Raw genomic sequence first — 12908 nt, 5'->3', positions numbered from 1 at the left:
TGCGCCTAGAACACGGACGTCTTATTATATCCTGAGCATTATAAATATTAATCGTAACATAAGAGACTCCTGATTTTCAAAGTTGTCCTATGTGGGAAACGCTTTACTTAACCCTTACGATTTCTGTGATTTAACAAACGTCTACACTACAGTATATAAAAAAGAGGGATTCTGCTAAAGTGATGGGTCATTTACTAATCCAGCGTGCAGCAGCACTTACAGCCTGATTGGGCAAATTGTCCGTCTTGAGTTCCCTGTGATTGGAATACTGAATGTAGACGGGCTGGCTTCGGAGCTGGGGAGTGACGGGCGTGTAGTAGTTCACCATGGTAACAGCAGCCTCTTCCGAAGCCATTTCTAAGAAAGCCTGTGGAAACGAGAAGAAAAACAGGGTCAGTTTAAAAGCCCAACCTTTAGTGATGCAGCGAGGACTTGTTTGTGTGCAAAACCACCCTCATTGCAATTATCTATTAGGTGGGTGGAAACACAACGGCATCCGTTAGCAATTTGCTTGTCATTCCGCACAAAGAACACTGTTCTAGACGACTGATTTATTCATAAACAGCATTTGTATTCCAAGATTTTCATTTCCTCACTTTGACAGAGCTCCGGGAAACGAGCAAGACGAAGTCAAACCTGAAAGGGTACCTATCGGGGCCAAAACAGGCGCATTAGATGCGGACTACCTCGTTTCCTGGGTTCAAAGAAGCAAAACAAGTACATCGCAATCCGAGACATGGTTTGACCAGAAAGGAAACATTGCAACCTCCATGCCGATGAAGGTGGCTCAGGCTCAATACTGCTATAATGAACTTCAGATCTTATGTGCGCGCGATAACCGTCTATTCCTTACGGACCACAGCCCTGATACCAATGGAATTGGCATCAACAATGCATTTTGCCTAATTCACAAATAACTTTTATGATCAGCTGATTACTGGCTCGGTTTATGCAGAAACTGTACACTTTTCTCTCCTGGCTGTCATGCCAATATATCGGATTTTTTGTAGTCGAACACTGTTTCTTATGGCCTGTACACAAAAGATGAGTAAGTCACCTCGGAAAAATATAACACACTGAACATCTTGAAACAAAACGCCCATCAGCCTATGAAACACGCTGGCAGCCGAAGCAATCTGAAAGATAACCTTAAATACTCACTGGCATGAGACAGTGATATTCCTCCGAAAGAGCAAGATAGTGGGTGGTTTCCACATTACAACAATAGAAACATAGTTGGCGTTCCCTAAGGGCGGCATCATTTCAAGAATTCTGCGTTAAAAATCGTAATCCACCATAATATCTTTGTTTAATGAGAACAAAACTGCAAAGAGTATCTTTGAATTTTCGAGGAAATAACCATTGCAAAAACATGTTCGGACGAATATGTCCATATTAATATATCCTCATTGTGCAACTGATCTAAACTTCAAAAGGTCATGACATAATCCACAGGAGAGGTTTAACTTTATGTGAAACAGGAGTGGTATTTTCCTTAAACTTAATTGAGGCTCGGATTGATGCCCCACAGTGAGCACCGCTCTTTTGGTGTTTGGCAGGAAATGGCTTGTTGATAATGCTAGGGTGGATCACGGGGGTCTGTTAATCACTCGGACAAGGAAAAGTGTAGTGTAACTCACTCTATGTATAGTTTATGGCACTCATTTAGATGATCCCTCGCTATTTTATCTATTGAAAGAAGAGCTTCTTGTGGCCTGGATCTCATACTCTGCTGGGATTTTAATGAGATTTTGTAGCCTGGAATTGATGCTTCCCTAGTGGAGTCACATGGAGAAAGTCACAAGTATAAATCGGTCTCACGGACCAACATGTCTTTAGCAGAGCACACTCTGGCCTCAAGCATATATATTTACCTTATTCCAAGGGTGGTACCCAACCATAATGTTTTATCAATATATATATAAAGTGGGGGTTCTTACGTTCTTCTTGAGATCCACCTCGTTGAACTTTTAACAGAAAGCTTCCATTAGACAAACACTATGTTGAGACCAACATGGCTTCATTTCTTAGCATGAAGCCATGCTAAGAAACTTTATAGAGATTACTTACAGAAATTAATTTGTGATCTGCATCAATTCTGGTGCTGTGGGATGCATTGAAAGCTTTTGACCAGGGGTGCAGACGTTGAATTTTACTACAGGGTCAATGCGCAAAGAGAAACAGATGGAGGTTGCTATGCGGTGGAAGCTATCTCAATCGGAAACAGAGCATTTAAATTGCACTGTTCAATCCCCGTTTGTAGGTTCAGTACCAGTATTTGAACAAATAACTGCTGTGCAGACATATCAAAAAATTAACATGGGATAGAACCACTAAGAAGATCCGGTTATAGCTCCCGGGGAGATAAGGGAGGTTTTTCTGGCATATTATTCTAATATTTATACAGGAACCTGTAATACTTCACAGGATCAAATAGAGGTTTTCTTGCAGGAATTTCCTCCAAAAGGTACTCACATCAAGATAGTGGGATACTCCTAAGGCATTAATCACGGAAATAGACACAGAAAAGGCATGGTCTCAGCTGGCACATGGGAAAGCTTTAGGCTCAGATTAGTTACCACTTGGGTATTACAAAACTTTACCTAATGTCTTGATCCCAGCTATGACTAAATTACTTAATTTAGTGATCTGAACGGGTGCCTGAATCTTGGGGGTTGGGGAGGATTCATATTGGTGTATTTTTTAAGAAAGAGACGAATACAACTAAACGTGGCCCCTACCAGCCGATCTACTCAGGTGTACTTTCCAACTGGCTTTCCACAATCATTTCTCCACTCATCGATCCTATGCAGCATGCGTTTATTCCAGCCAGATACACTACTTTCCATGTGAATACAGTCATAACTGATTGGGTTTGGCTTGTGTAAAGAATAGATTGGTGGGCTGATCCTACTTGATGCCGAGAAGGCATTCAACAGGATCTCCTAGGCAGTTTCTGCAGTTGGTGATGGAGTACATGTGTGTCGGCCCTGCTTTTGAGTGGAGTGAAGGCCTATAAAGATCATCAACTACATGGATTGTTTGTGCTGGGGGTCTGACTGATGGAATTCGGATTAATAGGGACATCAGGGAGGGTTGCCCTTTTTTCCACTTGCTTCCCAGTCTATATTTCAACCCTTTTATCCAAGGTCCAAATCATACAATGCTGCAAACAAATTTTCTTTTCATAATTTTGAGGTAAAGTTTTGGCACACGCGGATGGTATAGCCACATTAACATCTCCACCTTCAAGCACGTTGGTGTTGATTGAAGAAATTGCAGAGAATTTTGGAGCTATAGCAAAGTATAACATCAATATCGACAAACATTATTGGTGGCTAATGACCCAGATATGGAAAGGATGGTCGCTGGTTCAAGTCTGCAGTTTATCTTGGGGTGCATACAACAATGAGAATGGTGGACATTGATTTAAATTACAACTCATTATATTCCAAGTCAATTCAAATTTTCCAGAAGTGGGACAGATTTAATCTTAGCCTAAAAGGGTGTTGAAATGTTATAAAAATGATTATTTTCCACAACTTTTATTATTTTAAAACTATACCCTTGTATCTCAAAGTTTTTTTTCCAAAAAGGAGAAGTTAGCTGGCAAAAATATATTTTGGGATATGAGAAGCCTCGATGTGCTATTCAAAACTTATTTACCGCAAGAGCAGGGCTGAGTCGCTCTGCCCTCGTTAAGGCTACATTTTCTGGCAGCCTTCATTTTTTTGATTATTTACCATCATGGGTGGGCTAGGGTGACCTCTTAGGCCAATCTTTTATGATTATAAAGGATCGGGAAGTTTACCAAGTATTTCAACGGCCTCTGTGAAACTGCATACTTTAGGTATACCAAATTTAAAACCCTTAGGGTCTATTATTCGGTTTGCACAAATCAGGAAAGTACCTGAAATTTCAAGATGCCATTGCTATACCTTAATTGGTTGTAATCCCAATTTTCTAGAATCACTATATGCTATCTTTCTATCCTTTTAACAGCTCTGTAATTTTACAACAGACAGGTTATGTGAGGGGTACTGCCCCACTTTTGAAAAATGGCAGAACAAATTTGTAATACCTCAGCAAAGATTTTTTAGATTTTTGAAGTTCAGAAGCTTTCTAGCAACTATTCCATCAGGAGAAATAGATCTCTTGAGTAATGAGTTTTTGGAGTTTATTATGAACACACCAAGGCAGGGATATACACACTTGGTGCGTAGAATTCTTAGTAAGGGAGGGGAATCCAGATTTTAACATTTTTAGCCCTTAAATGGAGTCAACTTTTAGAACAGCTGGTCACATTTAATGAGGTGTATAACAGTAATATGCTGAAACACGTTACTTCATGTTTTGCTCAATAAAGTGCATCTGTTTAAAATCTCTAACCCTTTAACCGCTGGGACTCCCAATCCTCCCCATCATTCTCCCCCCCCCCCCTTCACCCTCCACCCCCAGTGCTGAGCACTTTTTTGGTGAAAATGTGATGTGTTCATGCTGGTTTGCAGGGCACTGTGGGTAAACAAATATTGTATGATCACGCAAAGCACACCATCTTGCACTCCTTCGGTGTCTACTTTTCAGAACTGTTTGGGTCTGGTAGGTTTTCCCAGGTGGTAGCCTACCCAAGCCCAAAAAGTGCAGCCATTCACTAATGTAAGCAGGAGGATATTGGGAGTTAGCCTCTTTCATGGCCCATATGAAAAAACACCCAAAGGAATCAAATCTTCTCTTGCTTGCCATTGGGATGGGGTTTCTTAGTCTGCAGCGGGGCAGAAAGACTGAGGCATTATGGTTGAAGGTGGGGCAGATTAGGATGGGCAAGACCAACCCTAGTATTTAAAAAAAACATATTCCTGCCCCATAGTGGGCTTTCTGGTCCCCAGGAGTAAACTGGGGCAAACCTCCTGTCTGTCCATGGTGGGGGAGGAGTCAAAAAGACTGGTTTGTCCCATTTGGATTGGGGGTACTGTCATAGCCAGACATGTGTTTGCCTTCAATTTGCCTCAGAGGGGGGTAGAATGTACACTACACATAAGGGAATTCATAATTGCGCCAAAACCAAAAACGGAAGATGCAGCCTATGGAATCAAACCATACCATTACACCCCCGAGGTAATAGTGTCTTTCTGCCTCCCTTGGGGGGTGGGGGCAGATAGGCTTGTTCCAATTGGGAGGGGGGTTGCCCAGCCGTCTGGGGAGGGGTGGTGTTAGAAAGTCCCCTTAACACCAGGAATTTTGGCCTTGGGGCAAAAGAAAGCAGCACAGGTGTTGCTCTCAGACACTGGCTACACCTCCATCCCAAATGGGACAAATCAAAGTGCAAAAAACACACAACTTAATATTTTTATAAGGGTTGCTTTTATGAGTGCAGGGGTTTTGTGCATCAATGCGTGCAAAAAGAGGGGTTACCAAGTGCAGTGGGAGGAGTCTGTGTCACACCTGTGTGGGGGATGTTACTATGTGGTGCAGGTAGTGTGCTGTGTAAGGGCAGGGTTTGCCATTGTCAGAGCAGGGGCAAGGGTGAACCCTTGTGAATGCAAGGTAAAGTGTGTGTCTTTGTGAGTGAGTGCAAGGTGGGCGAGCCTGTGTGAGTGCAGGGGTAGAGTTGTGCGGAGACAGAGTGCAAGCTGAGAGGAGTGCATGTGTGAGTGTACAGTGTGCCTGCATGAGGTGGGAATGTGGGGATGCTGTAAATGCAGGTTGAACCATGTGTGTGCTTCTGTGAGTGCCAGTTGAGAAGTCTGCCTGGTTGGGGGTCAGCTGTGGGCCTGTGTGATTGTAGGCAGAGTGAGGTGCCTGTATAAATGCAGAGTTAAGAGAGGTCTGTGTGGTTTGGCATTGTGTTTGCATGGTTACAGGTTGAGTGGTGTGCATGTGTGAACATAGAGGGAAGAGGGTAGAGTAAGGGGTCTTCCTTTGTGAATATACCATGAGAATTATATATGTGCAGGGTGAGTGAGGTGTGTGCCTGTGGAGATGCAGGATGAGAGTTGCACCTAAGTGAATGTATGTTTAAGTGTTTTAGGGTACACAGTGTGCCTTTGAGTGCAGGGAGATGTGTGAGTTCAAGTGTGGTGTAAGCGGTGTACTTGGGTGCAATAGGTTCATACCACATTACAACCAGATCTACAGGCATTACCAATGGCTGTTTCTCTTCTTTTTTAACATGTGATTTTTTAGGTCGAGCGTAAGCGTACAACCTCTTATATACTTATAAGTATACTTATATTATGGGCTTAAAGCTATTTCGTATGTTAGTTTCAGTGTCCATTAAAATCCTTCCTTGCTAGTGGGTCAGTCATGCCCGTTTGTCCCTCTTTGGGAGCAGGGACCAACTTCTGTATAATTACACTTTGCACTGGTGATTCTGTTCTTTAGGGGACTTTTTTTCCTTTGTTTCCTGCTTGTGTTCGAGGAAGCTTCCCTTTTCACAAGAAGGACACTGTCAGAAAGTTCATCCTTGCTGCGCTTATATAAGTGACAGGCATGATTTCCCTGGGCTGCTTGCACTTGAGGATCCAATGTAACAAGCATAAGCGAAACCCTTTTGCAACAAGGATTGATCTATCACCGGTCCTTCTATGGTAGCTCGTAAGGTACAACGTGAACACTTATTCAATAAAATCTGTCACTAGCCTCAAACAAATACATTTGTTAGATGCATCCGTATATTACATCGTGATGCTGTTACATTGCTGTTGAAATAATGGAGTCGACGCCCATGCGCAATGGAGTCGAAATGGGAGGAGTCCCTTGGTCTCGTGACTCGAAAAGACTTCTTCGAAGAAAATCAACTTGTAACACTCCGAGCCCAACACCAGATGGCGGGATGTGCACAGCATGAGTATCTGCAGCTACACATGCCATCAAACATATATATATATACATACATATATATATATACACATATATACATACATATATATATATACACATATATACATACATATATATACACATATATACATACATATATACATACATATATATATACATACATATATACACATATATATATACATACATATATACACATATATATACACATATATACATACATATATACACATATACACATATATATACACATATACACATATATATACACATATACACATATATATATATATATATATATATATATATATATTTATTCAACTTTCCAATCGTTGTCAATGTGTACCGTTTGTCTTCTTTCAAACGTTTTTCTATGGCTATTTGCCCTTCATGTGTTGAAGACTGGACGCTCTGACGTCACTATGCTGGGACTGTTGTCCCCTTGCGTGCTCTGCAGATGGGGCTGCTCCACTTACGGGTCTGAGTGGTGGCCATGGGGAGCGACTTCTACTCGAAATACTACGTGAGACACAAGGGGAAAGTTCGAGCTCAAGTTCTTTGAGTTTCGGCCAGATGGTAAGTTCTGAAGGTGTAAAGTCTGCAGTATTTAAACTGCTGGAAAAAAAACGTCCAATCATTACACGTTCATTTTTCAGCAGTTTTATATAGCGCGAACCTTGCTTAGGAAATTGCGAAAAAGAGCACTTCATAACTATTAGACTATGTTACTAATGTATTCTGTATTAGTTGTAAAGTGCTCATTTTTTCCTAAACCAAGTTAAACTGTTGAAAAATTAATGCGTAATGTTTAAATCCCACTATTTACTTTCCATTTTCAATTGATGTGGCAAGAAAAGTTCAATTAGGAATTTACAACGCCAATAGCTCTAACTCGAGCAAACGCGAGACCCAGAGCATTGCAAATGCTTGCTTGTTCTTGCTCCCATCTGGCCCATGTGCTGCCCCCCCTCCACATGCTGTGCATTACCCCCAGGTAGCCTGTTGATCTCCCCACCCTTACTGTTCCTCAATGTCTAACTTTTTATCACCACCTCCGTGTCTCCGCTTGCCCGCTGCAGCCATTTGGTACTGCGCTCCTCTTTTCGCTAATTGAACTTCAGTGAACCTTTTATTTATTTGTAATTGCTTCTAGAAAATAGTTGTCCACTACTGATAAAAGTAAATAATAAAGCTCAAACGCACAAGAGCGGCCATGATGTGTGCACATGCATGTTTAATGATGCTTAAATCCCCAAACTGTGCATGCCATAGTGTCACTAGGCATATGTGAGCACATGTGGAGAATGTGTACATATACACTATTTCTTTTGTTTTTATTAATGCTGTTTATTATCATCACTAATCTTTTTTTTCTTTTTTTGACAATGCTAAACAGCATCGGCAAAATGCAACGGCAAAAACAAGACTAGGTCCACTGGCGTTGCCAATGCTTGCTTTTTAATGACCTGTTTATGAGGTATAGCACGCGCTAGGCCCAATCCTTTAAGCACATTAAGGAGAGTGAAACCCCACTGACTAGTCAAGGATGTTTTAGAGGACAGCAGGCATCTGGGTCTAATATCAAAGAACATCATAAACCATTTGTGATGTGGCCAATTCTGTGCTGCACCGGCCAAGAATAAAAACGCCCTAACCTCTGGTACTGTAATTTCTGATGGATACATCTTCCTGTAAATTCTTCATCTTGTGAATATACTGCAGGTACTAGACTAGAGCTACAACCTTATCCCCAGCAATAGCTTCCCAAGGGCTCCCAGGAGCTGCCAAACAACTCCAATTTCTTCCTTCCATCTGCCTACGAACAATGACATTCAAATATAGATACCACCAAATGGTGTGTTGGTGTCACTATTCTAGGTTTTCAATGCCCTCAAAGCACGAAGAGTGTAACAAGTGTTATATCTTTGGCAAAACAGCAGACACATGTTTGCATACTTAGAGATTTTAATATCCACTGCACAAACTCATCAGGGAAGGATGGGAGGCAGTGTAGAATCTAGGGGATGATCTAGTACCCACCCAAAATATCACTGAAGGTAAGCAACTTTTTCTTCTGATTGATACATCTTCAAGCAGATAAATTAAAATAGGAATGACTCCTGCAGCAACACCTCTCCAGAAGACAGGTTTGAAGAGTGGCAGCTTACCAAGGAAATTATGCAAAAGTGGAAAAGTAACCATTGCTGTGTGCCAGGGGCCTTAGCCAAGTGGCACCCATGACACTAGTGGAGTGAGAATGAATGCTAGCTGGTGAATCTTTGTTCGTCAAGGCATAACTGAGCTTTATACACAAGGAGACTCAAAGTGAAATTGTGCAACTAGTTAACGCAAAGGCAACAGAGAGGTGATCATCAACTTTGTTCTATCCTGTGCCATCAATAAAGTAAATAATAATATACAACACCGGTGGAAACCTGTACAAAATGCCCTTCTAGAAAATAGGGGTGACCTAAACAAAGAAGGCAGATCAGGACAACAAATAGGGGCAGTCAAAGCAGCCAAATTTGCTTTTACAGGTTGCCAAGCATGCTGAGAAAAGCCAAAATCATACAGCAGATGAGAAGAAAATGAAAGACAAGACTGGAAGAAGTTCAAACCCCCTCAGACTCAAGCCAATCAAAAAAATGTAACCAGTAGCACACAGACTGATTTTGAAGCAAGTGTTCGGCCATTCCTCCCTGATGAAGTAATGGACTGTGGCTGTGTTGACAGGACTTAAATTGTGAATTGACTCAAAAGCCATTGTTGCTCTGATGCAGACAAAAGCCCTTGAGCCATCACCCCCAGATGTGCGCCCCACTCCCATGGATGGAGGTATCTTGAACGACAATGGGCTAAGATTGCTAAGTGCAAAGGAAAGACCCATGTTCATGTTGAAGGATAAGTTACTTACCTGGAAATCCTAGTTCTCGTCCAAGGGAATCCTCAAAGGCATAAGCACTGAATATTCCCGCCCACGTGCAGGGACTCTGGAGCATATATAAACACACATGTATATACATTAAATGTACATGTAAGCATCAAATTGTGTTCAGAATCCTAGTACATGTACATATAATATACATGTGTCTATGTAATCATGCAGTCTATGTTGACAAAGAGGCTGAAAATGCCCTATTTTTGTAAAGTTTTCGTTAATAAAACAGTTCAACCAGAGTTAAAACATTTCTGTAAAGCAGAAAAAAAGAGCCATATAATGCATTAGCAATCTTCTACAGTGAGAAAAACTGCAATGAAAAGACAGAAGCATACTTAACCAATAGGCTGCATCCAAATTAACATAGCAGAACAAAAATCCTGGCACCGTGCCTTTAAGGCCTTGAGAACCTCCAGTATCCCACCATGCCTCAGAGGTGAGAGTGCGGTTACTGTTGGGCTACAGTTAGGTCAGTTCTTTTTTCCAGCTCCTGTTAGGATCCAGTAGCATTTTCTGAGTTGTTTACAAAATAATCTGTGTTTAAAATTAACTTTTCTGAACTTTTTTTTCCAGAAAAGGCTACTGGATCCTAACAGGAGCTGGAAAAAAGAACTGACCTAACTGTAGCCCAACAGTAACTGCACTCTCACCTCTGAGGCATGGTGGGATACTGGAGGTTCTCAAGGCCTTAAAGGCACGGTGCCAGTATTTTTGTTCTGCTAGGTCAATTTGGATGCAGCCTACTGGCTGATAATGCCTTTTCACTGCAGTTTTTCTCTCTATAGAAGATTGGTAATGCATTATATGGCTCTCCTTGCTGCTTTACAGAAATACTTTAACTCTGGTTGAACTGTTTTATTAAAGAATAACTTAACAAAACTAGTGCATTTTTAGCCTGTTTGTCAAAATAGACTGCATGATTACATACACAATGTATATTATTATTATATATATATATATATATATATATATATATATATATATATATATATGTACTAAAATTCTGGACACAATTTTATACTTACATATACATGTGTGTTTATATATGCTCTGGGGACCCCGCACGTGGGTGGAAATATTCAGTGCTTATGACTATTTATAGGATCCCTTGGAAGAGAAGGTGTACTTCCACCAGTGGAGGTCTGGGACATTAGTCGAAATTCTGCACCAAAGTGGAGGCTCCCTTGATGCTGAAACCACTGCTGTCCACTGGAGAGGGCTCATATGCACCAACAGGATGCACAATGACATAAGGCGGAGGACTTCAAAACTGGATTGTAGTTTTCTTCAAAACTATCAAAATAATATCCTGGGTGTCAGCTATCAAAAGCCATCATAGTCAAGTTCCGCCTTTTTGTGGTAATGAGGTGGTACTTAAGGGATTTATGGAAACATGAAAGGGTCTCTCTCAAATTGCCTGAACTGGCTCCAATAAACCTTTGCAGAATGGCAGCAAGGGCTCAAGAGCCGGTGAAGGTAGGAGCAAGATTTCAATCAAGTTGTTGGACTTTCTTCAGCTGTAGGAAAGGATAACTCCAGTGCTTCTGCAACTTTTCACACCATGGAAAAAGAAATTGACCCTTTATTGAGGGAAATCAAGACCACTTGTGTTTAGTAGGTTCAGGTAAAGGACAGCATCTGTATTTTAAGAAGCGAGGAAGGTGTCAACTCCAAATCATCCCCATCCATGTTTCTTAATTCCTATTGGGTAAGTTCAAGGCATCAGAATCCGATCCAAAAGGTTCTAGCCGGACACATGTGGTGCCCAAGAAAGGACATGTGACAGACATTCATCATCAAAATATGCACACACTAATTCCTTAATGTCTGCCAACTGGAAAGTGGGAGAGATAATTTAAACAGCTACAAAGGTCACACTTGAGATGGTCTTGTAGGCAGCACCAAGCAACACAAAAGGATGATGGGCGGAGGGCTGAACAAAGCAAACACTCACCCCCCCAGTCACAGATCTGGGTTTAATCCATTGTTCTTTTGCTCACCATGCTTCCACCCCAGTTTAGACGCAGTCACATGCAAATCAGTCTTGACCCTGTTCCTCATGGGAACAGTCCAGCCCGAACTGCCAAGCCAGGTCCTCCCTGAACCAGAAACAAGCATCCTGGGACCAGTTTCAGGGTATTGCCCTTCATCAGCCAGGCTAGCTTGAATTCTGTGGCAAAGTGAGAACGGGACCCACGTCTGGAAATACCCTTGTAGGCAGCACCAGAAGTATGAGGGTAAGCACCGGAACATGCAAGAGCATCCTCAAAAGGAGTCCTACAGCCAGAGGCTGTGGAGGTACGTATACTATGGCTTTAGTAGGTGGAATTGTTAAACCCACAGGATTAGACCCCACCCCTGAAGAGTGACCATGTGGCTTACAAAGACTTCTGAAAATGTCGAGCATGGTCTGTTCAAAAGATGTGACTGGGAAGGGGCAACAGATGAAGTCATGGACTGCAGCTTTATCTTCTCCAGAAAATGGACAAGCAGGAGACCTGCATTGAAACATTGTAGCACCAGGTCTCTTTGAAGTCCCACGAGCCAGGCCGTTTCCTCAAGGTAGCAAAGGACTTCTTCCTGGGGCACTGTTTGTGGGTTTTGTTGCAGGAGGGTCCTTTTGGGAATTACCCTGACAGGCAATTAACCTGAAGCTTTGTACTGTCTCTGCTGGCCATTCCCAAAAAAAGCTTGGCCTCCCGCACTCCGATGAGCATTGAATGCACTGAAGAATAACAGCTGCAGCCAAAGGGTCATTGTTATATAACAGATTCCACTTACAGGTGTTGAGTGGATACAATATTGACATCTTCTTGAGACATCAACAAAGTTTAAATCCCCAGGCCCTAGAAAGTAAAGAATGGCCATCCTAGTTGCTGTCAATTCACTGAGGATGATTTTCAGTGAAAAACTAGAATAGCTTCAGACCTTCGTTGATGCAGCAGAAACAAAAACAAGCATTTACAATGCGACGGGTCTCGCGTTTGCTCATGTTAGAGCTGATCGCGTTGTAAATTCTTAACCCGACTTTTAACCTATTGGGCAAAAGTGTATTTATGTACACAACCCGAAAAAGTGAATTCAAGTATGTAAAGCGCTCGACTTCTGCCAAGCGAGATCGCGCTCTAAA

The 12908-nt window shown here is 41.9% G+C and overlaps 1 protein-coding gene across 4 annotated transcripts in view; it reads right to left on the bottom strand.

The window, feature by feature from the left end:
- Window positions 1-12908, bottom strand: part of PTBP3 (polypyrimidine tract binding protein 3) — a 467207-nt gene that overhangs the window by 236391 nt on the left and 217908 nt on the right. For all 4 annotated transcript variants that reach the window (XM_069238700.1, XM_069238675.1, XM_069238683.1 and 1 more), the window contains one exon: window positions 221-367. In XM_069238700.1, the coding sequence (XP_069094801.1) occupies window positions 221-367 (147 nt within the window). The remainder of the gene's footprint in view (window positions 1-220; window positions 368-12908) is intronic.

Source organism: Pleurodeles waltl, chromosome 1_2 (assembly GCF_031143425.1).
Source record: "Pleurodeles waltl isolate 20211129_DDA chromosome 1_2, aPleWal1.hap1.20221129, whole genome shotgun sequence".
NCBI lineage: Eukaryota > Metazoa > Chordata > Amphibia > Caudata > Salamandridae > Pleurodeles > Pleurodeles waltl.
The sequence above is the reverse complement of the archived record's forward strand: the minus strand, read 5'-3'. Positions and strand labels throughout refer to the sequence as shown.